This window comes from Ammodytes marinus (genome assembly GCF_949987685.1).
Source record: "Ammodytes marinus genome assembly, chromosome: 3".
NCBI lineage: Eukaryota > Metazoa > Chordata > Actinopteri > Uranoscopiformes > Ammodytidae > Ammodytes > Ammodytes marinus.
Window position 1 is genome coordinate 22,204,921 of NC_137232.1, and position 20,085 is coordinate 22,225,005.

At 40.0% G+C, this 20,085-nt stretch overlaps 2 protein-coding genes across 2 annotated transcripts in view; both read right to left on the reverse strand.

Moving 5' to 3' along the window:
- The window catches only part of ppp1r37 (protein phosphatase 1, regulatory subunit 37), a 51,914-nt gene extending 36,313 nt beyond the window's left edge, over nucleotides 1-15,601 (reverse strand). The window contains exon 1 of the mRNA XM_080025271.1: nucleotides 13,812-15,601. Coding sequence (XP_079881397.1) covers nucleotides 13,812-14,568 — 757 coding nt within the window. The 5' untranslated portion in view covers nucleotides 14,569-15,601. The remainder of the gene's footprint in view (nucleotides 1-13,811) is intronic.
- Nucleotides 15,602-16,923: 1,322 nt separating this feature from the next.
- Nucleotides 16,924-17,346, reverse strand: LOC307271449 (late histone H2A.1-like; the record flags this gene model as incomplete). Its single annotated transcript, XM_080053913.1, has 1 exon — nucleotides 16,924-17,346. One exon carries the CDS (start codon nucleotides 17,344-17,346, stop codon nucleotides 16,924-16,926), a length of 423 nt encoding a protein of 140 aa, XP_079910039.1.
- Between the last annotated feature and the right edge of the window lie 2,739 nt (nucleotides 17,347-20,085).

Sequence of the window (20,085 nt, forward strand, 5' to 3'; positions counted from 1 at the left end):
AGACGGTATCCAATTTCTTGAGGTACTGGTCAGGGGCGTTTATGAACAGCAGGTCACCGTAATCTAACAACGGTAAAAAGGTCGCAGTGAACAGACATTTCCTGGCCTGCCATGAGAAGCATGATTTATTTCTAAAAAAGAAACCTAATTTAATTTTTAATTTGGAGACCAGTTTGTCAATATGAAGTTTAAAAGACAATTTTTCATCAATAATGAAACCCAGGTATTTGTACGAATTGACCCTTTCAATTTCGGTCCCATGACTAGTTAAAAGCTTTGGCAAAACTTTTGGTAAAGCTTTTCCATTTGAAAAAAGCATTAATTTAGTTTTATCTGTATTTAAAACCAATTTCAATTTTGTCAGCTGTGACTGCAGAACGTCCAAAGCAGACTGCAAGAAATGAAAAGTGTCTGCCACTGATGGGGATGAACAATAAATAATAGTGTCATCTGCATAAAAATGACAGGCAGCATTGGTTTCAGGTGAGACTATCTGAAAACATGCATTATCATAATATTTAAAAATTATAATATGACGAGATGGTTGTCACGTGTAAAACAGAATAGTAGTAATTGGGTTTGAACTAATGTCATTGAGTTGTTTATTTACAGTTAGTTTTAATAATCCTTCCTAATTCTGCCAGTTCCGATTATTAACAACCAATTAAATATAATGTACTTTATTTTAGATTTACAATTAAAGATTCCTACGCCATGCAAGTATAACAACTTATTAAAAGTGATGCCTAATTATAAACCTTTAAAAGACTTCACTTCTTTTTAGTTTGATAACATCACAACACTGTTGCACTCAAAGCTTTAACCACCCCCAACAAAAGGTCGGAACAAATGCCCACAGTGTAAGCGTGGGCTTTGGTCCCAGACTCAATTTGTGCTAGTCCTACTATTCATCACAAAAGGCTGAATACGAGATATGAAGCAGCACTTTTAATTTCTGACTTATTTGTAAATTTTAAAACTTCTTCCGAGAGAAGCTAGAAGCTATAATTTCACATAAGCAGTGGCTACTGAAAAAATTTGAAATATTGCATGTAAAGATAGCACAGCACACGTGGCATTTCCTAGTGTGTTGTTTCAATAAACAAAAACAGGACTGAGGAATATGTAGAGGACTTTGAGCTCTGCCCGTTTTCAGTTACACCCATTCACACTTGACCTGAGTTTCTGCAAAAGGTAGCAATATTGCTAGTTCTGGAAAGTAACAAAAAAATTGAGACACACAGTCATGTGTTTAGAGGGAGACGCAGCAACAATATTTGAAGTCAGACAGGTGACTGACACATTGACTTTGCACAAAGAGAAGATTCCATTGAAAATGTAAGACATGCATCATGTCTTCAAATTCCCTTGTTTGCTCACATTCAAAGTATGGTTGATACAGCATACTCACACATACACGTGGAGAGCTTCAGTCAAATCGTTGGCAGTGACTGGGAATGTGGTAAAAACTGTACAGGCCTCAGCTAAGTTACTGCAGATAAAAACCGTCACCTCAAGTGTTTTCACATGTCAACAGCAATGAATTAACTAGCAGGTACAGCCTTTGGGCAAACCCCAAGAGATAGATGCAAGTGTGCTAGAGAAACACAGAAGTGTTGCCAGTTCCTACTTAACATGCAAGTGCCAGTGTTCGAAATATCCCCCCCTCTCTCCAGTCCTGTTCCCTGCCATTTCAGACTTCTGTGCTTTGGATGGTGACAGCAGCGTCATTCACACATGACAGCTGGCTGCCTAGCTGGTCAGAGGTGGGGCAGAAAGACAGGGACTGTGCCACTGCTGCTGTGTGCTGCCTTCTAACAATCTTGATTATTGACAAGAGGGTAACAGTGGGTGAACACAAGAAAGAAATAAAAGTGCACATTTTAGAAGGGAGCTAGCTTCTGCTTTAGCCTAAAGGTTTAAACTACTTAAACCAATTTGTGTAAGCTAAATTATTATTTAGAAGCACAGGTCTGCACGAGGGCAGTGGGTTTTAAGTAAACAAAGTAAATTTGATGGCTTCTAATGAAGTAGCTGAATACATTTCAGGACTTTGCAAGTATTTAGCAAGTTTAATTATGCAAGCAAAAACCTTGGAATCTAGTGTAGGTGCATATCTATAATTAACATAGTGCACTCGGGTCAGACTCTGGCAGATTCTGACGCATTGACAACACCTGTAAACCCCAGGCTTCCTACGAAAACACACACATCTGATCCCACACAATACCAGTCCTCCACTGGCCTTCACTTTATTGCAGTATTTCAGTTTTGTTAGATCCTTACTGCAGACACAGCCACTAAAGCTGGATAGTGTGTTTTATCACAACATGTCTATTCTGACTTCATGCTTTAATCGGTATAAGACATAACTACGCATCGATATTAGCCTCTCTCATAATATGATGAACAGTGCTGATTAGAAAAACAAACAAAAAGGGGGAAAAGGCTATTAGACCAAATGGAAGGGGAAATGATGAGCATACAACAGTCATATGTTTTTTGTTAGAATGAGGGGGCATTTTGTGCATTGTATACTCATATTCGTCACTCCCAGCTTCCTCACCAGAGATAAGAGTAAGGAATTTTTATCTGGAGGACTGAGAATTTTTGTATGTCTTTTATACCATTTATTATCAATTCACAGCCTTGTTGTAGAAATTATTGTGATGTTTAGGGCTACAGTGCTACAGAATGAGACAAAGTTCAAGGGCAGGGTTCATCATGAAACAAACACCGATTGACACCTTCTTGTATTTACAAAAAAAACAAAAAGGTGCATTTGTAGCAGTGACGGGCAGAAATGCATAATAGATTAATGTTAAAACTAGAGCTATGCCAGAGGGCTGATATTATCAGGAGGAATTATCATTGACAGCTGAGCAGATGCTGGGGCCCAGTCTGTGGATAGATAGGGTTGTACCAATCAAGTTCTTGGTTTGAATACCAGGTTTATACCGTCACACAGATAACACATCTGCACAATTAAGTACACATTTCAAGGATATTAGTAATCCATGTATGCTAAAATGTTTTTCATAGTTTAATTCTGCATTTTAATATTTCTACAATGATGTTAATTTATTCAAGAGGATATACAACTTTCTCAAAACTTATGGTCCATTCAACAAAAAAAATATATATACAGTATCTCACAAACGTGAGTACACCCCTCACATTTCTTTAAATATTTCATTATATCTTTTCATGGGACAACAATGAAGAAATGACACTTTGATACAATGTAAAGTAGTCAGTGTACAGGTTGTATAACAGTGTACATTTACTGTCCCCTAAAAATAACTCGACACACAGCCATTAATGTCTTAAAGCTCCCATATTATAAATTTTTCGGTACTATTATACACCATATTATATGGTCTTAGTGGTCCCTAATACGTTTTTCTTTAATTGTTTGCTGAAAAAAACTTTCTGATAATTTATTGTACTATGCTGATGTTCAGCTAATCTCACAATGGCCTATTTTTTAAAAAGAGCTGCAGCTCCCCTCGTAAATATACAATCTTTGAGCTGCCCCCGCCCCCTGTCCGGAAGCGAAGCCAGATACGCCTCGGCCTCTGTCTGTCAGGGCCGTGGACCAATAAGAAATAGGGGTGTGGGCTGCACAGTGGAAGCTTCTGGCGTTCCAGTTTGTGAGGTCAGAAACTGGGAGAATTCTGACTGGAGTATATTGAGGGGGAGGGGTGGGGGTTTCAGAAAAGGGGAGAGTGAGAAAAGGAGAGATTGTTATTTTTTTATATATTTTGGCAGTCTCTAGGCACACCGTGGACGCATGGATATGTTGGAACACATTTAAAAAGTGCATTTAGCATAATATGGGACCTTTAAGTGCTGGCAACAAAAGTGAGTACACCCCTTAGTGAAAATGTCCAAATTGGGCCCAAAGTGTTAATATTTAGTGTGGCCACTATATTTTTCCAGCACTGCCTTAACCCTCTTGGGCATGGAGTTCACCAGAGCTTCACAGGTTGCCACTGGAATCCTCTTCCAGTCATTCATGACAAAATCAAGGAGCTGGTGGATATTAGAGACCTTGCACTCCTCCACCTTCAGTTTGAGGATGCCCCAAAGATGCTCAATAGGATTTAGGTCTGGAGACATGCTTGGCCAGTCCATCACCTTCCCCTATCAAAGCCAGTACTAGTCTTCCGGCCTCTAGCACAAAGTGAACCCAACAAAACAAATCAATTTAATGAAGTATGGAAACACATCTATGAGGCACTATGAGAAATAAAGCTTGTAGCATTGCTGAGAAGGGAGGGGGGAACTACGGTGGAGATCACAGGACATGGATTTTTCTTTTTGTGTGTGTGTGTGTGTGTGTGTGTGTGTGTGTGATCATGCAATAATGAACAACACACACATTTGTCCTTTTTTTAATTTTTTTTCTGTCTTTTCTTAGTTTGTATGTATTGTCTGGTGTTGTTTGTTTGTTTGTTTGATTATTGTTACAAAAAAAAAGCAAAATAAAAAGAATTATACAAAAAAAAAAAAGTGAACCATTTCTAGATTTTCCATTACATACTGGAAGCCTTGCTTATCAGTATGTAACTTGGTCCACAGCCACAACACAAAACATTTCATGGGTCACAGGGCCTCTAACAACCTTGTGCCAAGTGGGCCTTGGGTCCGATGACATGAGACAGAGCTGCACGTAGGCCAAAGAGTTTGTTGGTCTTTACGGTGATTCATGTGAAGTAATTGGCTGCACTGAAAGTAGTTGTTTTAACTCAATTGTACACAATGTATTACTATGCAAATGTAGTATTAGTCTATTATTCTCTGTTGCTGTGAAAGAAATACTATCTCGCAACAAGACATACAGCAAAAAAGGCAATCTCTCTCTCTCTCTCTCTTTAAAAGTGTTTGCAGCAACAAGTCTTATAAAACAAACTTAACATGCTTCCATTACGTTCCAGTGTTTTTCTGACATAAGCATGAGTTGTACCTATTGGCCAGTCAGTAAATAGAAGAAACATGAGAGGAGGAGAAGCCAAGAGAGCGGGGGAAACAACGCAGCATGTTGGGAAGTTCAGGAATCTCAGGATATGATGTAGTATTTGCGCAGGCCTAGAGGGAAGGAACAAGCATCCCTCAAGTTTCGGCAGGGATAAGGGAAAGGAAAAAGTTCATTGGCATAGACATATTTACTACTTTCCTTACGCTGTTTAAGAGTATGCGGACAACATTTTACTCAAGAACAATATTACAAATCATAGTTCCCAGACCCAATACAAGACTTTTTTGCATGTAAATTGAAGCCTCACACATAGTATTAAAGCAGATACCACAAGACTTTACAACATACATTTTGGAAACGGGAGAGTGCCAAGAAATTAATGGAAATGGGTCACCCCAGCTATCTACAATTGTTTCCCCGACTCTGTTCAATCCAGAAGCATTTAATACCCATCTAACAAATGATTTCCTTTGCTATTACAGCAGTAGTAAATCATACAGAGCATGGATGAGGCTTGAGGCTCTGTGAACTACATTTCAGACAGATGACATAAGACAGGGACCAGCAGTACACTGGATGGGCCTTGTTTCGGCGTTTGTCTAATCTTCAGCTATTTTTGAATAATGGAGCTTAACAAAATATGTTGGTTTTCGATGTGGTTTCAAAGCGCACATTAACTACGTCATCTGCGCTGTCTTTCGTACGTAATGTAGCAAACATGATATGTAACTATAAAGCAGTGATTATTTAATGAACTTCAAGTCTAGTTGTTATGAGACTTTGTTAATTTGCCAAAATTGATGGGTGTTATCAACTGATGGGTGTTAAACATTTACCTTGTATGGGCCATAACCTTTTACATAAAAGAGTGAACCATAATGTAGGTAAGTATGTAAGTATTTATACTGCTTCCCTCATGATCGTCATGGTGAAATATAAATTAGTTGATGCCATGATAACTTTCTAGAGCAGTGAAATCCTGTTTGTGAGTGTTATAAACCACCACTGTTGAGTTTTTTGGCATTGACACACATGAAAATGCAGCAATCTGTCACTCCAACTGGACCTTCTGGATCAGATTTCATACCCGCCCTCCCCCCCACACGTTCCCTGTTTTATGGGTTGATTTAACGCAGGTCTGTGCACTAATGTTATCACCGCTAAAAAACTAACCATATTCGGGCATTATCCAAGTCAGAGCTTTTTTGGGGGCAGAGATCGATATTTTAAGTGTGTCTTTATAAAGTTTCTTGTTAAACGTTAGTGTAGGCTACTGTTTGCTGATCGCTGTAACAGTGTTAAAGTAGCGCGCATTTAAATAAAATGTTGATACAGATAATCGGCTAAATATCGGCCCGATAATCGGCCAGGGCAGATAATCGGTCGACCCCTTATTAAGACGATAAAACATCTGATACATTTTCAGTATGGACTAAAATCAACTACTTCTATCAATTTGACTAATTTAAAATGATCGTATGCTTCCAATTAGGGCTGGCCGATATGGGCTAAAATCAATATCTCGATATTTTTTTACTATATCTCGATACACAATATATATCTAGATATATTTCAAATCTCCTCTAGAGCACATCCTAAATGCTCAATTTAATTTATTTTTTGCATAACATCACACCAGTAATATGATTTAAATAGTCCCTGCAAAATGTGTCTGCACTAATGATGCATTATTAGGCTACATGAAACAACATCTTGTTAATATTCTTTAGTGCTTTCTATTGGAACAATTTGAAACTTGCACATGGCAAAGAGTTTGCACATTGTATTGATTATTCCATATCCTTCCACTCCCATACAATGGATCCATCATTATTTTATTTGGAAACTGTTTTTTCCATCTTCTGTTAATCTGTAAACTGAGAAAACTAATTATGACTCATTACAACCACTCACTAAATTGTTTATCACCACTAACCCCCTGAAGATAGCAGCCACACTTTAAACACAGAACAGGTTTTGCTCCATAATAGTAGTCTATGTGTATACAAGGCTCTGACATGTACAGGTCCTTCTCATATAATTAGCATATTGTGATAAAGTTGATTATTTTCCATAATGTAATGATAATAATTGAACTTTCATATATTTTAGATTCATTGCACACCAACTGAAATATTTCAGGTCTTTTGTTGTTTTAATACTGATGATTTTGGCATACAGCTCATGAAAACCCCAAATTCCTATCTCAAAAAATTAGCATATCATGAAAAGGTACTCTAAACAAGCTCTTAACCTAATCATCTGAATCAACTAATTAACTCTAAACACCTGCAAAAGATTCCCGAGGCTTTTAAAAACTCCCAGCCTGGTTCATTACTCAAAACCGCAATCATGGGTAAGACTGCCGACCTGACTGTTGTCCAGAAGGCCATCATTGACACCCTCAAGCAAGAGGGTAAGACACAGAAAGACATTTCTGAGCGAATAGGCTGTTCCCAGAGTGCTGTATCAAGGCACCTCAGTGGGAAGTCTGTGGGAAGGAAAAAGTGTGGCAGAAAACGCTGCACAACCAGAAGAGGTGACCGGACCCTGAGGAGGATTGTGGAGAAGGGCCGATTCCAGACCTTGGGGGACCTGCGGAAGCAGTGGACTGAGTCTGGAGTAGAAACATCCAGAGCCACCGTGCACAGGCGTGTGCAGGAAATGGGCTACAGGTGCCGCATTCCCCAGGTCAAGCCACTTTTGAACCAGAAACAGCGGCAGAAGCGCCTGACCTGGGCTACAGAGAAGCAGCACTAGACTGTTGCTCAGTGGTCCAAAGTACTTTTTTCGGATGAAAGCAAATTTTGCATGTCATTCGGAAATCAAGGTGCCAGAGTCTGGAGGAAGACTGGGGAGAAGGAAATGCCAAAATGCCTGAAGTCCAGTGTCAAGTACCCACAGTCAGTGATGGTCTGGGGTGCCATGTCAGCTGCTGGTGTTGGTCCACTGTGTTTTATCAAAGGCAGGGTCAATGCAGCTAGCTATCAGGAGATTTTGGAGCACTTCATGCTTCCATCTGCTGAAAAGCTTTATGGAGATGAAGATTTCATTTTTCAACAAGACCTGGCACCTGCTCACAGTGCCAAAACCACTGGTAAATGGTTTACTGACCATGGTATTACTGTGCTCAATTGGCCTGCCAACTCTCCTGACCTGAACCCCATAGAGAATCTGTGGGATATTGTGAAGAGGAAGTTGAGAGACACCAGACCCAACACTGTGGATGAGCTTAAGGCCGCTATTGAAGCATCCTGGGCCTCTATAACACCTCAGCAGTGCCACAGGCTGATTGCCTCCATGCCACGCCGCATTGAAGCAGTCATTTCTGCGAAAGGATTCCCGACCAAGTATTGAGTGCATAACTGCACATAATTATTTGAAGGTTGACTTTTTTGTATTAAAAACACTTTTCTTTTATTGGTCGGATGAAATATGCTAATTTTTTGAGATAGGGATTTTTGGTTTTTCTTTACTTTTTTGCCAAAATCATCAATATTAAAACAATAAAAGGCTTGAACTACTTCAGTTGTGTGTAATGGATCTAAACTATATGAAAGTCTAATGTTTATCAGTACATTACAGAAAATATTGAACTTTATCACAATATGCTAATTATATGAGAAGGACCTGTATAATGGTTACTGTCGCTTTAAGAGCAGTTGCTCCCAGTCTATAGTGTATAAGTTAAGTTTCGTTTTCTGCCTGTTAGTCCGAGAGAGAGATTCATGCGAGCGTAAACAGCAGGTGGCTCATCGTCCCTCTGTTACCTGCCTTATTGTTTAATTCTCCTGTATTGAGTTCATGAGAATAAAACTGGAACACAATCAGAGGATTTAAATAAATACGGCTGAGAATAATATAGTCTAAAGCAGGGGTTCTCAACCTTCTGCAAGCTGGGCCCCCCCCAAAGCTGGGTCATTGCAGTTGGGCCCCCCCACCGACCCTGACACCCCCCCCCCCACACACACACACACACCACCCTACACAGATAGAGAGATAGAGATAGAGATAGAGATAGAGATAGAGATAGAGATAGAGATAGAGATAGAGATAGAGATAGAGATAGAGATAGAGATAGAGATAGAGATAGAGATAGAGATAGAGATAGAGATAGAGATAGAGATAGAGATAGAGATAGAGATAGATAGATAGATAGATAGATAGATAGATAGATAGATAGATAGATAATCTATTATTGTTATTATCACAAGGGCTAGGCCAGTGGCGCACCTTTGAGTTGAACATTGGGTTTAGGGTTGGGGTCCGGAAATTTTTTCTGGTGCACTTTAAAAGCTAATTATGAGATTGTATCAATGAGACACTGAGGAAATGTTTTTTTTTTAAAATCTCCTTAGAAGAGAAGAAAATAGTAGCCTAAATAGAACATACACAGAATAAATTCTACAATAGGTATACCTGTTATGAAAAAGCTTCACAAAACAAAGTCTATGATCAATGGGAAACACTGCTGTCTGACAACCCAGTTCAGAGAATTCGCACCCCTGAATGAATAGCATGTGATATGCTGTACAACCAATTCAAAGATGATTTATAATCCCAAATGCCCAAATCATGTTAGTATCCATTGTAATGTTTGTCAGAAAACTAAACCCCTGAAGATTTTTTTGTGTTTTTAACATGTAATCTAAGCATTCTGGCGAAGATAATAAAGGAAAAAGTCAATATTTATTTCAGTTCAGATGAATAGTAAAATTAGCAAGACAACATAACTTGCTAGCAGCCAGATGCCTAACAACTGGACAGAGGGACGGATGACAACTAGCTTTTGACCAAATATCTTGCTAAAAAAATAAACCTTTATTTATGAAATTCTGCCCTAAGAACATGTTACACTTGCTAACTACAAACTTAAATTGTTTTATTCAGATTTCAAAAATCTGCTGGGACACCTGCCCATACACATGCATGGGTGGCACGCATGTCACAAGCGCACTTATGCTGTTTTCAAGACCTTTGCAGACCAGAGACCAGTTCTAGTGGCCACAGTCCTACCATTAATTCAGTACTTGAAAATTGCAAACTGATCTCATATCAGTGGATTGGAGTGTTTGTGTGATGAACTTGGCAACTACCTATCAAAAAGAGTTAAGAAAGAAAAAAAAATACATATCATCTCTGAACTAGGCTACATATCAGGAAAAAAATTTAAATTACAAAAAAAAAAATAAGATTTTTTTTTTTTTTTCATCCCCCTCGCGCCCCCCCGGTAGAGTGTCCGCGCCCCCCCGGGGGGGCGCGCCCCACCGGTTGAGAACCACTGGTCTAAAGAAAACAAAGTCTCATCATCAGTTCCTGCATTCTAACCGATGCACCATTCCTGGATGCTATTCATACCTATTGATCTAGCCCTCCTGCATTATCACTAAAACACTATGTTTTATTTTATAAAAATACTCACAAATGTAGCCTACTTTACATAGACTTTTAGTTAATAAACGGTGTGCACCTCCCTTGGTGCTGACATGGACATATTGTAAGAGGCTGCCCGTAATAAATGTGATGCCGTGGTTGTGTGACATTGGACCAAAAACTCTCCGTGAAGTCGGCGTAATCTGCCCCCGGCGCTCGTTCGCCTTCCTCTCATAAGGACCAGGCTCTGTACATCGGCCGCTTATGCTGTCAAGCGCCCGCCCCCCCCCGTTCTTTTGCATGTGTAGCCACTAGCCTTCCTCTCATAAGGACCAGGGCAGGCTGCGGCCACTAATGCCGTCATGTGCGCCCGCCTCCCCCGGTCGTTCGCCTGTGTGCTTCTTCTCATAAGCATGGACCTACAAAAAAGGTCCACGCTATGAACGACGGCCACCATCGCCGTCATGTGCGCCCCCCTCCACCTTACTATCTATGCCCTCCACCCGCTCGTTCGGCTGTCATAAGAACACAAGAGCCCTCGTCTTTTTTTCTCCCCCTCTCGTTGTTTTCACATGGCGATAAAAGTAACAGTAACACACACAGGGCGCACTGCAGACTACGTCACAGATGTGCGCCCAGGAGACTCTGGTTGGGAGGGGGGATTGAGTGAGTTGCCAATGCATGTGAGTCTGTGAGGCAGAGAGCCACAGGAAAGAGCGAGAGAAGCGAACACCAGTGAGTTTGCCGGTGGAGGCGGCGGCTAAAAAAAAGCACATTATGTGCCAATTTGTATTCGATGGTCGCGATAGGGTCATTTTATACATCCCCTGGAGAACATCTTGCGATACATCGCATATATTCGATATATCGCCCAGCCCTACTTCTAATCCATTGGACTGAAAAAGGTTTGATGTACCAAAGTGTTCTTTGCCAACATAAAAAAAGGACATTACTCATCACGTGATTATTTGTCTGTTCTCCTATTTATCAACGGCACAATCATTTGAACCTTTGGAACTTAAATAAACTACATGATAAACCGTGCTGTGATAAAATGTGAGCCCACACTACAGTAAACTAAAAACTTCACTGTTCCCAGTGCTATGAGTTTCAAAAGGTCCCACAAATCTTGGCTAACTTGCTTGGAGTTTGCCCCCATGGAGGTTGGCTAAAGATATTTCAATTTCCAATGTACCATCAGACTGGCAGCCTGGCATGATGTGGGCTCTCTTAAATTATACAGAAACATTTGGAAATGCAAAAGGATTATGTGACAACTCGTTATGAGCATTGCATGATACAAACATAAATTATTTTAATCGGGTAGAACAAAAATAAAATTACAGTTCCATGTAGTGTAATCTAAGGATAAATGGGGGAAAGTGTTGAGTGTCTTTTTGAGTGGCTTTCAGACCAATTCCAGGAGTGTTAATAGTAGGGCTGGTCCGAATTATTCGAATATCCGAGTATTCGTTTCTTAAATTAGTATTCAGAGCTCAATTCAGTATTCGGGATATTCGTTTTTTTTTTTTTTCAAAAAACATTTAAAAAAAATTTTTTTTTGCAAAGGTAGCTCAAACTGCAGTATATTTTGTCAGCAAATAATATTTGGATATACAAGTTATAAAACAATTGTAAAATACTGATTAGACGTTCATTTAAAATATATTATCGAATGATTTGAACTTTGACCTAGTTGGCAGTTGCCCTTTCAAAGCGCAAGTTCCGGTGATATCAGCTGTAGTAGGCTGCGTGATGTTACCAGAGAGAGGCAAACTAAAAGCGGCACCAAGCGCAGGAGGGAGAGAGAGATGGAGGAAGAATAGAGTATGTGTTCCTAATAACTCTATAGGCTACCACAACATTAGCGCGATTTCGAAAGGAAATGTAATGCTTGACGTAATGCTAACGTTAGCTTAGCTCAGCTGTTTGTTTACATTCAGCCATGCTATTCAGCCATCATCAACCGTGACTTGCTTGCATCATGGGAATAGGCGGTCAATAATGGATATAATATGGACACAAAAGACTATCAATATTGGATCTTTGTCTGGATTTATAAATCGCCGAAAAGATGCACGTTCCTGGATGAATTGATAAGCTCCTGTATGGGTTACGATGGCGCGGAGGACAGCTGATTTGGAACGGAAAACAGCTGTTTGCCTCCACGGGGAAAAAGTAAGGAACTCCGACTTCACTACCGTTCGAAAGTTATTAAAGCATCAACAAACTACGCAGCTTGCTGTCTTGGCTCACACACTCGGTTTCAGTGAGTACATTGGCGGTATTAATGTTGGTTTGATGGTGTGTTTTTCTGGAACGAATATCCGAATATTCGCTCGGAAAAACCAACGAATATTCGAAGCCTAAAAAATGGCATTCGGGCCAGCCCTAGTTAATAGGACAATTGATATTCTGCTCAACATGGGGCAGCATTGCCCATGCATAATACCCTTGACGCTTGTGTGCTTTTTACTATGCCTCCTCCCCCATGGACATCTCGGATCACTGACCCTTGCCTTGGTCTGGCCTAGATTTTCAGTTCGACACATCAAGAAAAAAAACGCTCACAGGATTAACCATAAAACCACACAGGTCACAAAGACACATTCTACAGCAGTAATGTAAAAATAAACACACATTTAAAAGCTATTCAGCCCACAATCAATCGTGCAACTTTGCAGCAGTTGTTACATTGTGACAGTTATTCTGTTTATCAAATAATTTATATTGTCCACCCTGGATGAATCAGCGTTTAAAACATGGACAGATCATGTATGACCAGGATCAGCTTTAAAAGCTGGAAAAGTAACTTCTACTTTTGCTGTAACTTTTAGAGATTGTGTTCCTTATATCAACACACAGTAATGGCAGTGCCATATCCTGCATGAACTTCCGTTAGACTTGTTTTCACTGAACAAACAGTAACTGTGGTACAATGGCACACCTCAAGGAGTGGTGGGATCCACTTACAGTATGGCATACAGCACAATCCTTTGCCTATAATGTGGCTGCAGGGAAATGGGGATAACCAGATCTACGCTATGATTTGACTGTTCATACTACCAAATTAACCCGTTTTTTAAAAACTGGCGTTGGCACAAGTGCTGCCAAAACACTTCAGTTTGGTTGTACAAGAGATGACGAGTTTGAAGAAAGTGACAAAAGAAAAATTCCTCTCTTAAAATGACTTACCTCTCACGTGTCAGTGTCAACATCCATACACCAATTATGCTATTACCGACCACACATGGAATATACACACCAAAGCAATATGCACCACCACAGGACACATTTTAAACCCAAGCTGAACATAGTGACTTTAGATGTGGAGTATGGGGAAACGACTGACAACTAAAGTCAACCGACATGTTCGTACAGGCACAATAGACAAGTACAATAAATAGAAAAAGTCCTTCACACATACAGACATGCTGAAACAAACATTTAGTATTACCATGTCTCCAGGGGTCCTTTGGCTCGACTGCTCCCGAGACAATGTCCCCGTCAGTGGGAAACGTCACCTTTTTTCCACTTGGCTTGTGTTTATCGTCCCCCTCCTCCACTGAGGGGTACAGTCCCGCCTGGTCTGTGGGAGCAGCCTCTGTGCTGCTGGTCTGGCTTGCCTCCGATGGGCTCTCTGCCGTGCTGCCAGCTAGGACATCCTGAGAGATGGAGGACTCTGAGTCTAAAGTATTGTCTGAGACTGATTTGACATTGGTCGATTCAGCCTCCAGCACCCCACTGTCATCGAGAGTCAGATCCACACCTATGTCCATGTCCCCGCTCTCATCCCCTTCTCCCAGAACAAACTTTTCAGGCTCAGCGTCCTTAACTTCCTTCATTGTCTCTACCCCAGTATCGCCCTTGTGCTGCTCATCGTTAGACAATATCAAGTCTGTGGGATTAACTACGGCTGGGGTGTCTTGGGCACTGCTCTGTCTATTTCCATTGACTTCATCAATTTCCAGTGTTTCTCGTGCCTGATGGTTATCCTCATCAGCCACCTGAAGGTTCTCGGTGAGCTGAGGCATCAGGTACGTTTGGGAGGCCTCTGTGGGATCAATGTTTTGTTTTTCTGTGCCACTGTCCGTCATCAGTTCAGAGATCCGGGGGGTGATACCTTCCGAGTTGATGGACGTGTTGTGATCATCGTCCAAGTTGCTTTTTGTCTTGACATTGCACAAATCTAGACATTGATCTTCGATATTCATGTTTTCATTTCCAGTGAAACTCAGTCTTTGTGCCAGACAGCCTAGATACTAGGTTAAACAGTAACTAGCAACCAACCAACATGGATAGGTCCGATTCTGGCCTTTGTCTCATAACAATTCAAATAGATGTGCCCATATTCTGGTCCTTTATTGACCAAATTGTATTGAAGTGCAATTAGAAAAAAAAGCTACTTGTATTTTGACTGGTTTGTTGTGCTGGGGGTGGTTTTTATTTTTCACAAATCACAGGTGACTTTGGCAAATCCTTAAAAAGGAACTAATTAAAGTGCAATTGCACACAAATATCCATGCAAGGAGTTTGTGATATCTGTGTGAAATATATGCTGTTTCAAGAATAATTAATATGCTAAACTAGGCAACTTTGCTTAACTGTCACCCAGACAATCACCTCTTAATAATTTCTGCCAACCGTGTCTTATTCGTCCAAGTGGGAACCGACTAAAGGCTAACTGGTCGTCAGCACATTTCCAGGGACATTATAGTGCACCGGGACAGTCAATTGTAAATTAACAAGTCACTCAGGGTGCCTCCATTACGCTAGCAAAGTGAGCTTACTGCCCGACATCAAACCAATTCATTTGCATGAATTCGAGCGAGCTAATGTGAGCTAGCTTGCTAAAGTTGTTGTTCAACAATGACATCCAGGCCCCAGTGCGGTCGCATGTCTACTTCTTTGCGTTTCTCCGTAACAAAGTCCATTCTTCAGTGGCAGGAAAGAAAATGTGTCCCCCTCTCTGTAGCCCTTGTCTCACCCTCAGTCGGCTCGCATCACAATCCTCGAGCAGCCAGGAAAAAAACAGGCGTCACACTCCGAGCAATGAGCATGTTTCGTTGGCTAACGCTAGCGCTGGGGAACCGTGCCGAAGCTACACCTGTCGGAAGCAATAACGCCTAATTATCATGAGAATATAAAGATATTCCGACCGCTTAGGGCTCGTGGGTGTCTTCTTATCCGGGAGAAGTGCGTTGAACCTGTTTTTGTCCAGCATTACCAGTCGCGAGCTTGTTGAAGTCCAACAACTGTTTGTTGTTCACACGTCTTACGTCAGCGCGTCGTTACCCACAGGGCTGCGTTCAGCAGACGCAGTGTTACAGAGGGTTGCGAAAAGGCATACAAAAGGGCAATAGGCTATATTATTAAATGTGTACAGGAATATTTGTTACAGTGTTACTTTAATTGTAGTCCTTTCACTCAAACACAATATATTTGACTTAATGGCACGTTTCCCACAATCCCTCATAGCCTAGGTCTACATAGGCTAAATTAAAACTAATGATCAACTGATTTAGTTGATCTAGTCAAAAGGGTTCATTGAAAGCAGTAACCAGTGAAAACACTCACGACATGGGAATCTTTCTGCCAAAAAGCCCTGGAATTTTCATTATGCCATCTATTCCACATTCTGCCTCTATTCAAGTTGTGATTGTTTTACATTTTTAAATGCACACATAAGATAGCCTGAACGTCAGCATTTATCCATCAAATAGGTTAGTAGTGTAGCAGGCTATCTTCAGCAACGTGCACATGGGCCAGAGCTAGTTTTGAACCCCTGGCATTTAATTGCTGCTAGCAGCTGTTGTAGCGTAATGTCTGGATGTGTGGAAACTTCAACAAGCCAGTTAGAATGTCCAGTTTTCAATATTGTATCATGCCCCCGTTCAGCCACAGGGGCTGTGGTAGTCGAGTTATCGCAGGGTGGATCGATCCCCGTCTTCTGCCACATGTCAAAGTGTCCCTGGGCAAGACACTGAACCCCAAGATGCTCCCATTGGGGTATTGTGAGAGGCAAACAATTTAGGTTGATCAATATCTGAACTTTAGCAGCCTCTGCCATCAGTGTGAGAAAGGAGCGAATGCAGTAGAAGTCTAAGCGCTTTTAAGTCTGACTAGAAGCACTACAAGTACAAATCCAGTTCTGTTTAAATCAAATGGCCTTGTTCATCTAGACTACAAAAATAGTCTTGTATTAGGCAGACTTGTACGATACAAGTCAGGTGAGTGCACCTTCTTGCATGTAGACAATGTTTTAAAATCAGGAGATTGTGCATTTGATCTACAGAAGGAGCATTTGTTTGACAATCAATTTGATGTCAAGTATCAAGAAAATAAAAAATTCAAATAGTCCTGAAGAGTATGAAGCACATTTCCTTAGCATTCTAAGAAATGTGCAGTTTTCTATACCAACATGCAAGTCCCTACAAGAGCTGTAAAGTGGTTTCCCAGAAAGACTATATCCTAGTGCTTCCTGGGCCATACACAAGTACAAATAAATAAAAGCAACCATTAGTAGAAAAAATAAGACTTTATTGGGATAAAATTTGCACAGTCACACTTTAAAACTCTTGAGACTCAACATCTCTAGCAGAGCTGTCATCCTTTGACACCTTGCTGGTCTTCTTGGGCAGAAGAATTGCCTGGATGTTTGGGATGACACCACCCTCTGAAATTGTGACCCCTCCCAGCAGTTTGTTGAGCTCTTCGTCATTCCTCACTGCCAACAAGAGGTGGCGAGGAGTAATGCGGCGCTTCTTATTGTCTCTGCAGGCGTTTCCTGCCAGCTCCAGGATTTCAGCGAGGAGATACTCGATGACACCCGCCAGGTACACTGCAGCGCCGTTACCAATTCGCGCTGCATAGTTGCCTTTCTTGAGCAGCCTGTGGGTGCGGCCTACTGGGAAAGTGAGTCCTGCTCTGGTGGACCGGGATATAGAAGATTTTGGAGTTGGAGCCACAACTTTCTTTCCACGACCAGACATCTTTAATCTGAGATGAGAAAAATACTTTAATACAGAGCAGTATATAAAGTTACCAAGTTATTTTCTTAGTCAATGTAGAATTTTTAAAGCAGTTGTGTTCAGAATAAAGGTGAACATTAGCCATTTAATAATGCTTAACACTTAATCAACAATGTCCTCTCGAGGTAGAACTTTAATAAACACTCACCAGTATTCTGCACTTCTTTCAAGTTGAGACAGCAGCTTCCCACTGAGAGCCAGCATGTTGCTTTTATATGAGTGGGGAAGTCATTTGTTGATTACTGACACCTGGCTCCTCTGCTGCATGGAGTTACCTTGATCACCTACCTTTGCCATTATTATATAGACTGTTTGGTATTTGTGGGAGCCCATATTTAACCCTCACATACATTGTGCCGAGGAACGGTACAATTTCATGGCCTTTAGTTTTCTTGATGCAATGCTGTGTTTTTTCTGTACAGGCACCCTTTTATCTGTGGAGAAGTCTTGTAGGCCACAAACCTCTTTGTTTAGTGAGTGGCCGTGGGGTTTAGCTGAATGCACAGGTATTATCTCTTTAAATTAGCAGAGACACACTGTAATTAAAAAAGGGAAAGCACGGATTTCAATATAAATTTCAATGGCAGTGGATGAGATTTTTACAAAAGATTAGAGCTCCAAAATTGTACCTGCTGAAGGTAACATTTTAAATAATTTGATCAAAATGTGTGCATTATAGGCAGTAATTGCATATGCATATTACTTAAAAAATCAAGTACTGCACTTAATTTAAATACAATTGTAAGGTAATTGTACTCAAGCATTTCCATTTTATGCGTGTTTATATACTTGCAACTGCACAACATTTCTTTGGATAAAAATGTAACAAACAAAAAACTCGAAACCAGCTACAAAAATAAATAATTAAAAATCTGTACGAATGAAATAATATCATATTTAATATAACAGTACAGGAGCATTATTATGCATTTTGAGCACTTTGACTTTGGATAGTTAGATAGTTGTTTTTTGTTTTTGTATAACGTGTGCGAAGTAAAGCAAACGGACAGCATTTAAATCTGAACCAAATCTTAAATAAAACATAGTAACTATATTATTCAACTTATCATATACTCCCCTTGTTCTATAAAGGTCAAAATGATGTGCTTTCAACGATTCTCTAAAATGGAACATTTTGATTGACCTTAATCCCAATCTGTTTTGCATGAAGAAATATTGAAATATCTTGCAGTAAGACTTTATTAAAACAGTGGACACACCAGTAATATTGGTTTTCTTTTGTCTTAAGTAGAGGTTTATTATTTTATCCTCTGACTACTTTCCCCATTTGTAAACAATGCTTTCAAGACATTTTTCTTCTGTCTGGGAAGATCATAGAAGATCAAAAGCATTAGCACAAATATTGTTGATGTGTGTGTGTGTGTGTGTGTGTGTGTGTGTGTGTGTGTGTGAGTTTGTTCTTTGAGTTATTTTTTTGCAGTGTGTAAATCACTTTATAGCTGCTAGGACATAAACAGGCAGTCTAACACAGTGGTGGGGCATTTTTGAACTACACAAGGGTTAGAGATTAAGAAAAAACAAACACATTTTCTGTTGCAAAAGTATTTTGCATGCACAGAATGAGAAAGTATATATTTGAATAAGCCTACAGTAAAGTGCATATTCTGCAATGAATCTGACAACCTTTGAGAAATGTATTGTGCTTTATTGTGTATTTTACTCTTGTGCTCTATCGTCCCCACAGTGTATATACACCTTAATCCAAATATTTGTTTAAACTCCCTAATTTTCCTTGGAGCAGTTTTGGAGGAAGTGTTGAGATCCTTCGCTGAAGTAAAGGTCGCAATACTGCTAATGAAAATACTCCACTACAATTTAAAGTCCTAATGTAAAAATGTAAATTAAGTAAAAGGGAATTTTCATTATTGCCAAAATCTAATGTATCAAGAAAATGTACTCATATAATACAAAACAAAACACCTCGTCTAAGTGTTGTACTATTACAGTTACCTTATCTCAAAACTCTCAGATTAATGTAGTGCAGTACAAAGTATAGTATTTATGTCTGGAATGTAGTGCAGAGTACAATAAAGTAGCATGAAGTCGACATACTCAAGTAAAGTAAACCTATTCATTCCTGGAGTAAATACACCACATGTTTATGCTGTCTTACAACCTGCAGTATATTATTTAAAAAAATAGCAATCAAATTGAGTACTTAAAAAAAATGTATTAATGAAACAGAAAATGGATTCAATGCCTCTGTTCCATCCATTTTTAATGAATTTCATCTCATAATGTGGGAAGTCATAAATGCTCCAAAAAACGTCAACAGCAGGTGGCAGTACAGACCTCAGATTTAACCTGTCGCCTGTAGCAGTTTGTCTTTATTTTCTGTCTTAAATGGTGTTTTCATAATAGTAGAGCACTTGTAAAACCACAGTTAGTGTCATGATAATTCACTTCATGATTAGGTGCTTGACTCCTGTCTCCCTGAGGGCCGGATGTGCTTACTAACTCATGTGTACAACAAGTCTTTTGTTACAACCCACTCAAAAAACAGACCAAACTCAGGATTATTCATGTTCACAAAGCCAATTGTGCCGATGAATACCATTTTATAATGTTGAAAGCTCAAGAAAAAGAGTGCATTTTGACATAGCTGTGTGTCAAACAGCTGATTATACAGTTACATCAAATGGAAAGAAGGGTTTGATACTGTTCAGTAGAGCATACAAA